The 15,571-nt window shown below is 30.8% G+C and overlaps 2 protein-coding genes across 4 annotated transcripts in view; one reads left to right on the forward strand and one right to left on the reverse strand.

Annotated features, from left to right (window-relative positions):
- Nucleotides 1–1,161: 1,161 nt before the first annotated feature.
- On the reverse strand, nucleotides 1,162–15,241 carry LOC148622738 (endoplasmic reticulum-Golgi intermediate compartment protein 1-like). 2 transcript variants are annotated; one of them, XM_088572885.1, is made up of 9 exons: nucleotides 15,134–15,241; nucleotides 12,644–12,778; nucleotides 11,069–11,160; nucleotides 10,792–10,916; nucleotides 10,051–10,164; nucleotides 9,524–9,578; nucleotides 9,061–9,161; nucleotides 5,626–5,748; nucleotides 1,162–3,828 (listed from the first exon to the last, which is right to left on the reverse strand). In XM_088572885.1, exons 1-9 carry the CDS (start codon nucleotides 15,151–15,153, stop codon nucleotides 3,721–3,723), a joined length of 873 nt encoding a protein of 290 aa, XP_088429011.1. In that variant the 5' UTR covers nucleotides 15,154–15,241; the 3' UTR covers nucleotides 1,162–3,720. The 2 variants fall into 2 exon arrangements, with proteins under 2 accessions (XP_088429011.1, XP_088429012.1); XM_088572886.1 differs by lacking the exon at nucleotides 9,061–9,161 and adding an exon at nucleotides 8,418–8,518 and having other exon boundaries at nucleotides 15,134–15,226.
- Nucleotides 15,242–15,258: 17 nt separating this feature from the next.
- Nucleotides 15,259–15,571, forward strand: part of LOC148622739 (DNA polymerase nu-like) — a 29,510-nt gene continuing 29,197 nt past the window's right edge. For both annotated transcript variants that reach the window (XM_088572887.1, XM_088572888.1), the window contains exon 1: nucleotides 15,259–15,394. The gene's annotated coding sequence lies outside the window, so the exon portion shown is untranslated. The remainder of the gene's footprint in view (nucleotides 15,395–15,571) is intronic.

Raw genomic sequence — 15,571 nt, forward strand, 5'->3', positions numbered from 1 at the left:
TCTGTTTTGCCGAAATTTTGTTGGATGGTTCAACACCATACTTACTATCATTTTCATTTGACAGATACCAAGTTCTTCAGCTAAAAGAAAAGTTTGTGCATTTGACATTCACCAGTGGTAGGAGACACTTATGGCTTTGTGTAGCCATCTTTTTTATTGTTAATAGAAAATTTTGAAGTGTACCAGGTCAGAGTTATCATTTTACCTGGTTCTGGAGTTACGATTTTTATAATGGTAATGGAATTCATATGATTGTATGAGCATCAGTATAATGCAGGTTTTGTTAGTTCATTGTAAAATAAACAGCTGTCTGTATTCGTGGTTTCCCTGTAAAGAAAAGAAAATTTTGAAAAAATGGTCATGATTGAAAGACCTACTTAAAAAGAAATGACAAAACATATACAAGAAAGTACAGTTGATCACACTGAATCAGTCTAGTGAAATCTGTATTAGATGTAAAATACACATTTGAGTCTTCTGAAGCTGCTGAATTGATTGTTATTGTAATTGATGTTTTTGTGTAACATCTTGTTTTCTTATATTTAGTTTTATTTGTAATCTTTTTTTATTCAGTTTGTTACATTGTGAATGTAGAATATCTTTGTTTAGGCCATATACTTGCGTTTTGACATATTTGAATTGTTGACGCTTTGGTATTTTTTGCCCTAAACTGTACTGATTCAACTAATAAGTGTTTTGGACCAGTATCAAAATGTTTCCCATTTAGAAGCCATAAATTGATTTCTCTAAAATATAAGCTCTGGCTAATTATAAGTAGACTGTTTCCCTAATGACAACCTGTGTTATTGTCTTTGGATAAATCCCATTTTTCACATACAATTTCTCATTCTCTATGTATAATTCTGTTGTGTACTATCTATCACCAAGCATTATGATTATTAGCAATAATTGAAAGAATAAAACTTAGGATTCTAGTTCTATTCATAGTATACCATATTTATTCTATTTTAATGTTTAGGAAATGTTCGAAGATTGCAAGTGTGCATAAAGGGAAGTAACACCTACAAAAAATCCATGCAGGAGTCTGATAAAATATCAGAAAAAGTCATGATATATTGAGAGTTAAATATCAAGGATAATAAATTGGTCTGAAATTTTTATTTGTTCAAAATGATCTTAAAAATAAGTTGAACAACCATGTATTTTTATTATTCATTTTTAATGGCAAAAATAGTCTCTTCATCCCATTTAAAACTGTTCATACAATTGTAAAAACATAATAAAAAAAACAAAACAAAAAAAACCTGACCAAATGCCAAGTCCAATAAGTAAATCCATATACAACATAATTGAATTAAAACCTCATTATATATAGCCACAAATCTAAAGGTGTAGCCGTATGGCACTTGCAGTTTCAATTTCCTACAAAATTTAATCAGAAATGTAAAAAATAAAGTGCCAATTAGTCAAAAGAAAAAAAAAAGCCCAATGAATAAATCAACACGACCAACTTCTCTTTAAAAAAACTTCTGTTATTCTACTAGACATTGTGACAATCCCATCTACATGTCACCTACACGGTCATCTTTTGTTTATACAAAATATGTTTTTTTAATTATGAATACTTAACAATGACTGCAGAACAATCACTCTGTAGTCAGTGAGGAAGAAGACTAGATATTGCAAGTTCTAATAACTTGTAAACTAATAACCCCACTACCTTCCTAAAATAAATAATATTTTACAAATAATAAAAAAAAATATCTGGAATGTATTCAACAGTATTAACATCACCAATCATACATAATATTTTAAGATGTCCTTAATACAAGTTACAAAGGAAGACACTTCAAAATATAGTTTGTTTAATTGAACATGACACACGTACATGTAGAAAGTATGATGAGGTACCAGCTTTGTTTTTTTGGTATGTTACTGTGATGAAAATGACAATACTCATACTTAACTATATAAATATACAGATATGTCTTCTATGAGTATGTGTGTGTGTGTGTGTGTATTTACTATGAATTAAAGAGTAGATATCTTTATATGAAAAGTATAAAATTATAACTATAACCAACAGATCAAAGGGTAAATTTTCATTGACAACATTGGAATGTGCTTCTATAAGATTACCAAGTATACGGACAGAGTGTCAACAAAGTCCTTTATAATATACGTAAGGGTTTTGAGACTTGAATGGTTAATATAGTTCTGTCCAAATCTATGTACGTTGTATGAACTTATAAACTCAGGTGTAGAGAGGGTGCTCTAGGAACTCTGGCACATTCTTGTCGATCAAAATATCACTGATATAACAATATCAACTAAGTCATTATTTGAGTAAATCTGTCCCTTATTGGTAAAACCTTATATCATACAAGTTAAAACTACCCTGTCATGTATACAATGCAACATATTTGTTTATATTACAAGTATAATTTTGTAGAATTCCAAGTGATTGTTCACAAATACAATACTTCTTCACGATTTATGCAAATAATCACATAATTATCATATGCTACATCAAGTAAACAAACATACGATTAAAGTGATAGTCATCATTTTAGCAAAAGATTAAGACAATGACAACAATACTTTTAAATCGAAGTATGACATAAAAAAAGGAGTATAGATCCTAATCTAAATCAATTGATAGCATGTGAAAAAAATAAATGAGTAGGGGTTAATATCTCTCATAGTGAAAAAGGTTTTCGTCAATTTTTCTTTGATTGATTACATCAGCATTGAGCAGTTAGTCGAAATAGTGAACATAAGGAGGAATACTCTGGTAAATACGCAGTACGGGTATGCTATACAAAGATAAAATAACATTAACATTGGATATCTGAGATTACACTATCATAAATATGTATTTTTACTGGTAAATACGCAGTATTGGGTATGCTATACAAAGATAAAATAACATTAACATTGGATGTCTGAGATTACACTTATTGGCAAGATTCACATGAGTACTCAACTACTGTAAAAACTGAATTATTGCATGTACATGTATTTATAATTGTCAATTTTCAAATTTATTAGCTTAACTATCGTCTTCTATATTGGAAAAAATGTTTTTTTTATCAAATGAAGTCATAGCCTTGTGGTGTGGTTTTCAATGAAACAAAAAAATTCAAAATATACTGCCAACTAACAGTTACCTTTTTAGTACCAAAATGTTATTGCACTAAGACAGAACTAAACAACCCAAATAGGATAGTTTAAAATTACCGGTAGCCATTTTTAAAGCAAAGAAAATTATTGGAGCCTGAGACAGTTTGGGGGCATAAAACATGTCATCATTTTGGCTTAAGAGGATAATGCTATAATGTCCGTTGAGAAAATATCCAGCTCACCCATTCATGACACAAATATATACCAATTGTCTCTTTTAATTATAAAATCAACAGATGTTGCAAAAGGTAATCGGACCCACAGCAAAAATGCAAGACAAAAAAAAATATCATACAGGCTGAATTTAAATACTAGAATAGAATTGTCATTATTTATCTTTTGTCATGTCAATGTTTCCTGTTTTGTTGTAAATCTGCTAACAAAAATAATGGAATATTACATAAGTACAATAAACATGTCCAAAAAAATATGTGCCTTGACTAAGCATTGTACCCATTATGCTGTAAGAGAAAAAATTGGTTATTTACAGTACTAAATAAATGTAAAATGCAAGCAATGTTTTCAAAACTACAGATCATTCATTCAACAGAGACAAAACAGTCTAAAAATCTAAAATTAACTTAATTTTCCTAATTCAGCTTTCTTGAAAACTTCTGCAGCAGTAAATATAAAAGAGTCAATAATTCCAGCCACCGTAAATGTTCCTCCAACAATGGCACACACCTGTAATACAGAAACCATCATTTTAATCATAATATTAATCATATAAAGGCATTATCTAGGTCAAAATTAAACTCCTTACCCTACCTACCAATAAAAAATTGGCCAAACCCAAATAATTCTGCCATTCTCTGACCAGATTTTACAATTTTCAAAGCAACATTTTTCACATCTTTGATCATGGTATTTACAGATTAATATGAACTTTAGGGGAAAATATTTTCCTTACCTACCTACCCAAAGCCAGGAGGTAGGGTCAGGTCAGGGGAAAAGAAACATTATTTTAAGTAAGTAATACAGTGAATGTTGGATACAGTACAAACTTAAAATATTATAGGTATTACAATATCACATTCTATTTACAGGTATCACAAAATCACCTTTATTTACAGATTTACAGATAATATTATCCTTATTTGCATGAACCAAAAAATTAACCTTATTTACACATACCTTAAATCAACATTAATCCCATACCACAAAATTATCCTCATAAAATATACAACAAATTACCCTCACTTCCATGTACCACAAAAGTTATGCTTTACTAATATATAAGAATTCTGGATTCTGATTGGGTCAATAGCAAATGTGTTTTAAACATATTTTTAAGATTTTGGTCAGTTATACAGCTGCCGGGGAATATGCTAGAAATATGCCTTTCTTCACCTTAGACATGTTGTTTGCTAAAGGGTATATGCCTTTTTTACCCTCATGAGCCCCATTCTGCCGAAGTTCATTTGAAGTTCTTTAGATTCAACGATCAAATTAATTTTAATCAATTTTTTAAAATGGAAGTGTTCCAAGTATCAGTAAGGTACAGTGACAATATGGTTGAGCAGCAGAACCAGAATGATATGGGAACACTAATCAAGAAGACACTTACACATGAAACAATTGGTCACTTTTTGAATTGAAATTTGGCATAATGAAACAGATACCGGTATATCATTGCAGGAAGAAAATACCAGTCTTGAGAATCTAATTTCGTATTGTGCATTTAACTGAGAGAATAACTTTATACCAAATAATAAAGGATCAAAGCTGAGTTCAATCATAGATCATCAGCTAGAATTTTTTTGGTTTAGTAACTAAACAAAGTGATGCCCCCCTTCCCCCCACACACACACTCCACATGGACACAATTTTTTTTCCCAAAATACTCAAATTAGATCTACCCTAGAAACACTGTTTTGTCAAAGAGACTTACACACAACACAATGAAAAGAGCTTAACACTTTGGATCTATACACTTTCCCAAAGTTTTATTATAATTGGAGCAAGTCTCTTTGAGTTGCTATTTGAAAACAGGAAAGCACCTCCTTTTTATGGATACATTTCTGTGACTCGAAAATGAAAAATTAAAATTTTCAAAAAATTAAAAGGGAGCTTACCACCATAGATATATACATTTTCTCATATTTTCGTTTGAATTGGTGTAAGGGTCTTTGAGTTATATTGTGGAAACAGGAAAACACCACCTTTTTTATGAATAAATTTCTGTAACTCAAAAACAAAAAATGGGATTATTAAAGGGAATTTTTAAAGGAAGCTTACCACTATATATACTAAACATTTTCCCAAAGTTTCAAATATAATTGATACAAGCCTTTTTGAGTTATTATAAAAAAAACTTGCGGGACAAAGTGATCTGCAGATAGACAGGGAGAACAATATGCCCCAACTTTTTAGTTGTGAGGGGCATAATAAAATAAAATACAAAAGATCAAGTTTGCCATTTATAAAACTTGTACAAACATATGACTACCAACAGAATGGCTGATAAAGTATAACACTTACTGTGGTGAGAAATGTATAGAATGGTTTGTTCTTTTCAATATATCTGACAGTAATAGGACTGAGCTCATATCGGAACCATATAGCAGGCATAACCCTTCCTCCATGGCCATACTGTATAACTTCCTGTAATGTATTAAAAACTATTAGAGAAGTCACCAGAAATAGTAATGAACTGTGATATTACAACAGAAAGAGTTATAAAAGGAGATATTACAATAAAGGGCTTTAACTAGGACCTGGCTGTTTTATTATTACTTCAAGGAAAATCACTTCCTGTATTACTGTAAAAACTACATATTATCTGTGTCTCTGATAAGTTGAAAACAATCTAACATGTTAGTCATATCAAAGATCACTTAAGAGAACTTGTTTAAACAAGAGGCTCCCAGGAGCCTGAATTGCTCACCTTGTTAAATTTTACCTTTCAAAGCCAAAGGCAATAAATTTAACAAGAAGTTGTCCAACAATTTTGAGTCAAGAAGTCATTGGTAGGACTTATTATAAGGATCATTTCAACTACTGAACGTTTCTTTTAATCTATCATAGTTTTCAAGATACTGACTGAAAACTGTAAAAAAAAATGTCATTTTTCATCTTTCAAGGGCAATAACTCTTACAAGGAGAAGTCTAACCACTTCCGGGTCAAATGGCCACCCCCTATGTAGTACCAAAAACACACTGAACCTAGACATATGCATTGTAAGTGCATTATTTGTGTGTATTATGATTAAAAGTAGTCAAAATAAAGCTGAGAATGTGTACTTTAAAATCATATATGTAATTAACTACAAAAGTGTATGAATATTGTTTACATGTGCGAGTAATTTGCCTCCATGCTGTCAGTTAGCAGAACAGGTAAAAATGTGGATTTTCAGTATTATTTATTCAAGTAAATTTTGTGAAGAATTTCTACTATGATCGTACCATTAGCAGAATGATTTTGGAAGCCTTATTTTCCAAGCTTCGCAACGGTATGCAGCTTTAAGATGTCATTTGTCCTGGGAATTCACAGTGAGACTTTGAAAATTACTTTTTTAACATGTAAAGTAATGGAAACGTTAGAAGTGGTTAGTGAGACCTATTATCCCTGTAGACTTTTGTAGTCCTAATAACAAGGATCATTTCAGCTATTAAAAGAATTTAGCTTAACCTAAAAGTTTTGGAGATATATGCAAAAAACTACTGTCTGACCCCCTGTTCTATTTTTAGTAACAGCAGCCATGTTTTTCGACAAATCAAAAATCCCCACGACAATTCTATGCAGGAAACCCCAAGAAACATTCACACCAAGTTTGGTTCTAATTAGTCTAATAAAGTAGTTTCAGAGGAGAAGAGTTTTGTATAATTGTTAAAGACGACGACTGACGCCAAGTGATAGCAATAGCTCACATACATGCAGATTGAACAATACTCAATTCTGCAGTTTTTACGGAGAACAAAATGACAAAACTATCATCCAGCATTATTTTTTCTCTTATAGATTCTAAGAATATGAAAAAACACTACATAAAATTATAACTATCAAAAAATTCTACAAATCCCTTTTACAATTTTATAACACTACAGACTAAATATAAGATCTGCTGAAGTAAGAAATATCACAGATTTACCAGTATCATATTGTAAGCCACACGAAATTTATTTATCAGTCTACGGATGCAATTTTTATTTTATCAATGGTGTTGGTTTCTTGAAAATCATTTGAGGCTACAGGTTTAAACTACTAGCTTGTCAAGTTGTCAATTATGTTTCTTGAAATTTAATACACTCTTTTTTGGCTAAAATATCAATTCGGTGAAAACATTATGAAATATAAATACCTGTATTCATAAAAGATATGGAATAAATTTTTGATTTTATTCAGTGAAATGAGGTTAAAATATTTTTATTTCAAAAATGCTACAAGTCTGAATTGGTTTCAGTCAAATCCACAGAAAAATAAATAGTTGGCATAAAGAGCCTCCTTCATTGAAGATATACATTATGCCAAAACTACTATAAAATCTTATAACAGTTTGGAGTTATGAAATGATGTATGAATGATCAGACAGACCTTCAGACATTTCATCATAAGTAGTTTCCGTATATATGTAGGTTTATTCCATATTACACCTTCATAATATCTGAATAAAAATTGCATTAACGTCAATTCTGATATTTTTTAGATTTAAATTGCTGATTATTGCTACAAAAAAAGCAACACGCAATCCTCAATAAAATCATTTCCACACTACATATATATATCAGAAGACAAACACAGAACATATTCAGCTGGCATGCCAGTTCTGAGGATTGTGTGTGGAGTCCTGAAACTGCTGTTATTAAAACTGTTTATAAGCAACTATCATGCAAACATCAATTTGTCCTGAAGCATTGAGAGGAATTTGTGATTACTAAGACAAAATTACAATTCATTGGATTAGAAATTAAACTAATTTGATCTGAATCATCATGGGGCAATGAGTCAACAAAGAAATAGAAGAAACATGTGGTAACCTCTAGTCTTGGCATTCTATTGAATTCCATATCAACTAATTACTTAATATTAAAAAAAATTACTACCAGGAGTATTTTGCTTCCTGGGTATAAAGCTTTTGTTCTACAATATTTAATCTATCATGGAGATTCATAATCTATATACAATAACAATTTAAAGTAACGGTAGTTTTAAGACTATCATTTATTTCCTTCAATGCTTCAGAGTTTTGAACAACCAACAAATATTAGTATAACACCAACTACTTTGTCAGACATTCATCCTTTTAGAGTTTCATGCATGTTTCAATACAAACCCTGTACACATAAGTGTATTGGTAAGGGTAGCGAATATTTCCGCTCATATCTTCATACACTGTTGGTACAATTTTGACAATGTAGTCATGTGTGGCTATTGCTATAAAGAAAATAAGTCACTATTGTAGCATGAAGTAAACTAAAGTCATTATTTTACAAGAAACTGGCATATGAAAGCAAATGTGCCAATTATTTCCAGAATTTCTAAATTTCAATGGTATCCAATCTACTAAAAATTTCTCATACTTTCATCATACATGTAAATAAATCAAATGACAGAACTTTCTCCCAAGGTTACAGATGAATTGTGTTATAGTTTTTCAATAAAATGAGATAGAATTTCTAGACAACTGGCACATGAGCAAAACATGATTTTCAGACATGACAATTAGGTTCTAACCATGCCTTTAGTATATTCTAAGACTCATTTATACTTCTAATACAAAGTGGCCAGCAGAATGAAATAGTTACCATGTCAACCTTTTGGTAAATTCATGGATCCATTCACAGAGTTAAGTAATTTTAAAAGATTGCTAATCTAATGACATTTACAAACATTCTATTTCCTAGTTTGTACCATATTAGTGTTAGAAGTATAGATGAAAACAGAAGCATGTATAACTAGCATCACACGATACTAACCCTGTACGAGTATGTGTACTGGTATGGAAACCGTACATTTCCTGTTTTGTCTTGATAGACAGACGGAACTATTTTTACTATATAGTTGTGTGTTGCTATTGCTAGAAGAAGAAAATCAAAATAAAAAAAAAAACACCTAAAGATTTAAGTCAAAAATGTGCATGAGTGAGAAAACAAGAGAATCATAATGATTTGCAATGAGCACAACATAAGACAACTTCTCTGTCAAAATCTATCTTTTATAAATAAACATGCATCTTTCCTTATGTATATACAAGTACCAGTATGTAGTGATAATTTTAATGGTATTTCACAATCTAGTATGTTTTAAGTCTATTGTTTTCTTTAAATCAATTCAAACACGCGTTTACCTCAGAATAAAACTGTAATTTTCTGATTTTATAAGCTTTACTTGTCATATAACAAGTTAATAAATAGTTTAATAGTTAATCAGAATTCTTACCTTGTCCAGCAGTTCTATCTACATCTTCTAATGGATTAAATGAACCTTTTACATCCTACAAAGTAACAACAATAAACATCAGCTTTATCAAATGGCCTATAACTTTAATATCTTTGATGATTTTTTCACAATACCACATAAAAAAAAAAAAAAAATGGAAAAAAACTTAGCCACAAAATTTTTCCATATAAAAATTAAATTGTTGGTTCATATAATGAACTTATGCATGGCAAGATACACAATTTTTTTCAAAAACACACACAAATGTAGTTTATAATACTAGTACTCATCACAAACCTAAGTATGATGGACATGAAGTAAAACCTAACATAAATGAATTGTAGTGAAAGCATGACATGGTGGCATTATCTTTACTTTTTAACTTCATGTAGCAAAGAAAACGTGTAGGGTACAATAGACTTCCTTTTTCTTATAAGCAGTTTTGATTTAATAGTTGGTGCAAATCAAAACAATCATGACAATCCACATAGACAATCATTTGTATATTTTTTTTCAATAGGATTTACCTTTCCTTCTTGTAGATCCATACCAAACCTGACTTTGTGTATAAGGTGTGTCATGTCTGGGTTATCTGGCTGAGAACGAGATGAATGTGTGGAAACATGAAAATTACCAGGCACCTGAAAAATCACACTGACTGATATCATACACATGCTATATGTAGGTTTTTTGCATGAAAACAAAATGTAAAAAAAATACAGTAAAACTGGCTGAGAAGATCTAAATATAATGACTTATGTGGCACAACCAAAGAAGCTGAACCCTGAACATTTAGTATGGACACGCTCAGTTCCAGTTTGACACATCCCATAATTTTGGTTTTGATCAAATATTTGACACAGCATAATTTTATGATGATGTGTGAATGTGATAACAGAGCTTATATCAAAAACAGGTACATTCTGTATTCCTATGTATTACTGAACAGACATTAAGTTCATTAATTAAAATTATCTCACACATATGCTTCTCTACATAATAGAAAAGTTTTGGTAAAAAATAATACTGTAAAAAGTTTTATAATAGTAATTAAGTATGATAAAAAACAACATATAGATCATTTCATTACATACTCCAGATGAATTACATGAACATATAGCTTAGATCAATATTTTTATAAGTAAACCACATAGAAATCAGTAAAGCCAGACTTACATGTAACTATCATTCAAGTCATGCATTGTAGCCGTAACTTTAACCTGTCATACTTATTACTGTGCAGACTTCCTTGAAACCTTTGCACTTACTTTATTAATGACAAAATGAGATTCCATCCTACATCCATTCCCTTCATTTAGATCTATTTTCTGTGTGTTGTCTTGGAAACCAACCTCATGTCTTCCCATATCATCTTGAATATCTATTCCCAAATCTGTATACAGCAAAAGAGAGCAATTAATTAAAAAAAAATCCTATAGTTATTAAATAGCAATATAAACAGAAAGTGACTTTTATCATCTAAATCTGATATTAATTTATGAGTCTATTTAATTATGAACTTATATATATATTACCAGCACTTACATTCACACTTAAGGTTAGGTAATGTAATGTTGACAAAGACTGGAATTTTCTCTGTATGCCTAACTGGATCTTCTACAGTTAATTCACTTATACTAAAAAAAAGGAAAAGTCAAACAAATGAGGTACATGTATCTTTCATTCCATATATCACAGAAAGCAAAGAACCTCTGCCCTCAAGTTTTACATGAAACAAATGCATCCAAGGGTACAGCTTGATATGTTCACTAAGATCAAACCCTGAACAGTTGAGGTAAGTTTGGACATTCAAGCTTGATGCAGTAATGAATCTGAATTGTGAGAATGTTTACCACTGTGATAGAAAATCCTTGATATTTATAATTAGACATTTACCTTGTGATGCTTACATGTAAAACTTTACTACAGGGGGTACACATTTACATTGTACAGTGTATATAGGAATAAAAGAAATTAAAAATGAAATTTGATAAATATTTCCATTTTAGTTTCCATATATAAATTTGAACATAACTTCTATAATTGAATAAAAATTTGCAACTTTTACTGCTGTATAACTGAATCAATAGAACCCAACGTGTAAAAAAACATACACTTTCAACATAATAATAACGGCACATTTTAAAGCTGCATTAGCTGCCAAATTTGTTCAGTTTTGATTCTACTGAATTTTACTGATAAAATGAAATAGGTTTGTCGTAATGCAATTGAAGCAATAAAAGTCGATAATACCTACAGAATATTATGAAAACAACACTTTTTTAATCAAAGAAGATCGAAAGCGCTGATCTATTATTTTTTACCATTACTTCTGAAGATTGCCGACAGGACATTGAACTGGGTTAAAAATACTTTAACCTTGGTAAAAAAAAAATAACAATAACAAATGCACAGGTAAGCATGTGTCTTGTTTACATTTCATTTCATCTATTTCTTTATTCAAATAAATAATGACAATTACTGACCATATTTGTGCTACATTTTATCACAATACGTAAAGTACAAAAGGACCCTTGCATTTTATTCAAACTTTTGCCTTTTACGGCTTGATTCTGACAGTCTTCCTTGCAATTGATTACCACTTTCGTTCTGCAATCAGATATGTTTTTTAAAAAACGTGACCCTTACTGCACATGCGTGGAGGTCACATGCATACAAATTTATCTAGGTCAATTTTTTGTCTTGTAAGACAATAAATATATAGACACCTATTTCATGTATTTAACACATTTTATTTGTGGATATCAAATGAAATTATACAGGAAAAGTACAATTTAGTCAAAATAGTTCAGTTAAGGCATATTTCAACAGAAACAAAAAAATGACAAAAATGACAGCTAATGTAGCTTTAAACATTTTTATAAAGCACAATTATCTGTTCTTGTTAATTGACTAATTTGTAGAATAATTAAGGATTTTAATGTATGAAGAACTTACAAAAGAGGTTTTAAGACAAAAAATGGCAGTATCAGTAAAAATAAGTTATTCATGTTCTTCTGAAAAACTGATGTGTCAAAGCTGTATTTGACTTGAGAGAAAAATTATTTCTAAAAAAATCTTCATACATAGGAAATTGATGTTTACAATGTAAATACTTACACTTCATGTGTTAAGAATAGTGATAATTCTGACAAGAATAAGTAAGTTATAAACAGAACACTGCTGATAGATATACATGCTCCTGTCAGTGTGGGCTGGGTAAGATCTTTTGGTACTTTCCTGTATATATCAAATCTACAAAACAGACAAAAAAATTGAAAAATGCACACTATTATATAAACAAAAGGCTCCCAGGAGCCTGAATTGCTCACCTTGTTGAATTTTGCCTTTCAAAGGCAATAAATTAAACAAGAAGTTGTCCAACAATTCCTACTCAAGAAGTCTTTGGTAGGACTTGTCACAAGAACTTTTAAACAATTGAAAGTTTCTTTTAATCTATCATAGACTGAAAATTATTTAAAAAAAAAAGTCATTTTTCCCCTTTCAAGGGCAATAACTCTAAGTCTGAAGACTTTTGTAGTCCTGATAATATGGATCAATTCTGATGTTGAAAGAATTTGGATAAACCTAACGGTTTTGGAGATATGTGTGAAAAACTACTGTCTGACCCCTATATTCTATTTTTAGTAACGGCGGCCATGTTTTTTGATGAATCAAAAATCCCCACATCAGTTCTATGCAGGATACCCAAAGGAACATACATACCAAGTTTGGTTTCAATTGGTCAAGTAGTGTCAGAAGAGAAGATTTTTTAAAGAAATAACATTAAAAATAGCAAAAATCGTTGAAAAAGGGCAATAACTCCTACATGGCTTAATGGATTAGACACAAAATTTGACCAGAGATAGATCTCATCATGCTGAACACTTTTACCCTGTCAGAATTCAGCTAAACCTAACGGTTTAGCGGATATATGTGAATAACTACTGTCTAACCCCTATGTTCTATTTTTAGTAACGGTAGCCATGTTTTTCGACGAATCAAAAATCCCCACGTCATTCTATGCAGGATACTCAAAGGAACATTCATACTATGTTTAGTTCTAATTAGTCAAGTAGTTTCAGAGGAGAAGAGTTTTGTTTAATTGTTAACGACGATGGTGGACGACGACGACGACGACTACGACGACGGACGCCAAGTGATGGCAATAGCTCACATGGCCTCTGGCCAGGTGAGCTAAAAAGCTAAGGCTAAAATAAAAACATAATAACTTGCATATAAATGTACATCGTTTAAGAAATCAGAAACTAAGATTTAATTTAGGTAGTGTACAGATGAGAAAATCTAATCCCTATTGATGCTCTCTGTCTGATCTACAATGTTAACCTTAATACATTTAAAACATAAACTATTTCCTGGATTGCTCGGGTTGTGCCATTCATTCTAATCAACATAATGATACTTCTTAAACATAGAAGTTGTCTTTTATTATTTCCAAGCAAATCACCTTAAATATGGGGAAGAACCCCCATTTCTTGTATACAAAAAAGCCTCATTTGAATATTTAAATACAAACAATGTACATGTATGTGAAATTAAACTCAATGAAACAAACTGAATTTTAATAGTATTTTCAAACAATACTTTATGATTTTATAGAAACATTATTGTAGCTACAATGTATCTACAAATTTATTCTAGTGTTCCCATTAAGCATACATAAAAGGTAGTGGCTGCTCGTCCACACATTCGTGGACAGGGAACCTCTACAGACTAATTGTCCATACATCCAGTATGATTTAATAACGCATGAAATCATGACGGAAACACTTCATATACATTAGTAATGTGGAAATTGTGAGAAATTCATTTTATACAAATATTTACAAAATTATACAAATACAGTAAAGGTTACTAAATTGTATCTGATGTAACAAATATCGATTGAACATCCAGAAGGATTGTTTTGGCACATGAATCAGTCTGGCACATTTAAAATCATAATGCTGCCATTCCAGACAGCAATCAAAAGCAGAAAACCAAAACTAAAAACTAAACTAAAATTTTAAGAACACCCCATGTGTTAGCACTGAAGTACTCTTCAACAAGTGGAATATTTACATTTTTGCCAAACATTTTATTTCAAATTTTTGAAACATCTGGTATAGACAATGCATCAACTTTGGCACCAGTCATCATAAATTCTATGACTTGTTCTGTGGATAAGTTTGACAATATTTCCATAAACCAGGCATTTCTGTCATGTTTCCAAATGTTTTTGATGCAAACCTGATAAGTGGTCATTGAGCCTGAAGAGGCTATTTGTCCTCATAAAACTGTAATATTTATAGTTGATGATACATATAACATATACAATAAGTCGATAGTTAGCCCAACCTCTTGTATAACTAGCAAAAGCGTTGATGTAATAATTCAGCAGTTTATGACAAACGCATTTAAAACCCAAACTTTGCAGCTGGCATTTTAATTTTAAAAGAAATCACAATTGTAATGAGGTCCAGTCCAGTGCCAGTGCACACAGCTGTATCATGACTATGATAGAGATGATATTTCAGTAAGATTTGTGAAATAAAAAACTAATCTGATAGAAGAAAATTAATGCAACTAATCAATACATTAATAAAACACCTTCTGATATCGAACTGCATTTTAGTTTCTTGAATATAATCCGAGTATAACAGGTGTGAAAAGAAAAATAATCTGCAACGTGCAACCGGAAGCCGGGATTCTTACATTAATTTCTTGAACAGTTTCGGTGCAGTTATTGCAGACGAAAGCAGAGCAAAAATCAATGAATACCTGTATCATGCATAGTGTAATCCATTTTTTGCTGAAAAAACAGAAAAGAAAACTTAAATAATTACTTACTTCGATATTTCACACTTTCAGGTACGATTATTGTCCATATTTTGATCTGATGCGAGACAGATTTATTCGGGGATATAATATTTTGACTTTTTCTGAAGTGAAGACTGAAGTTAGTACAAAATCTAACCTTTCATAGCTCTGAAACACTCAGTAATTGCTTGCAGAAAGGTATGATAAATTTCTGTGTCTAAAAAAAAT

Source organism: Perna viridis, chromosome 3 (genome assembly GCF_037379345.1).
Source record: "Perna viridis isolate PV_CMFRI_1.1 ecotype Kerala chromosome 3, ASM3737934v1, whole genome shotgun sequence".
In the NCBI taxonomy this organism is placed as follows: Eukaryota; Metazoa; Mollusca; class Bivalvia; order Mytilida; family Mytilidae; genus Perna; species Perna viridis.

Excerpts from the sequence above, each read along its gene's own strand:
- LOC148622738 (XM_088572885.1), bottom strand. The coding sequence starts at position 15,153 with ATGCAGTTCGATATCAGAAG. Across the intron at positions 9,162-9,523 it reads AGATAGAACTGCTGGACAAG|CAATAGCAACACACAACTAT; the intron begins GTAAGAATTCTG and ends TTCTTCTTCTAG. Across the intron at positions 3,829-5,625 it reads TCTATACATTTCTCACCACA|GTGTGTGCCATTGTTGGAGG; the intron begins GTAAGTGTTATA and ends TCTGTATTACAG.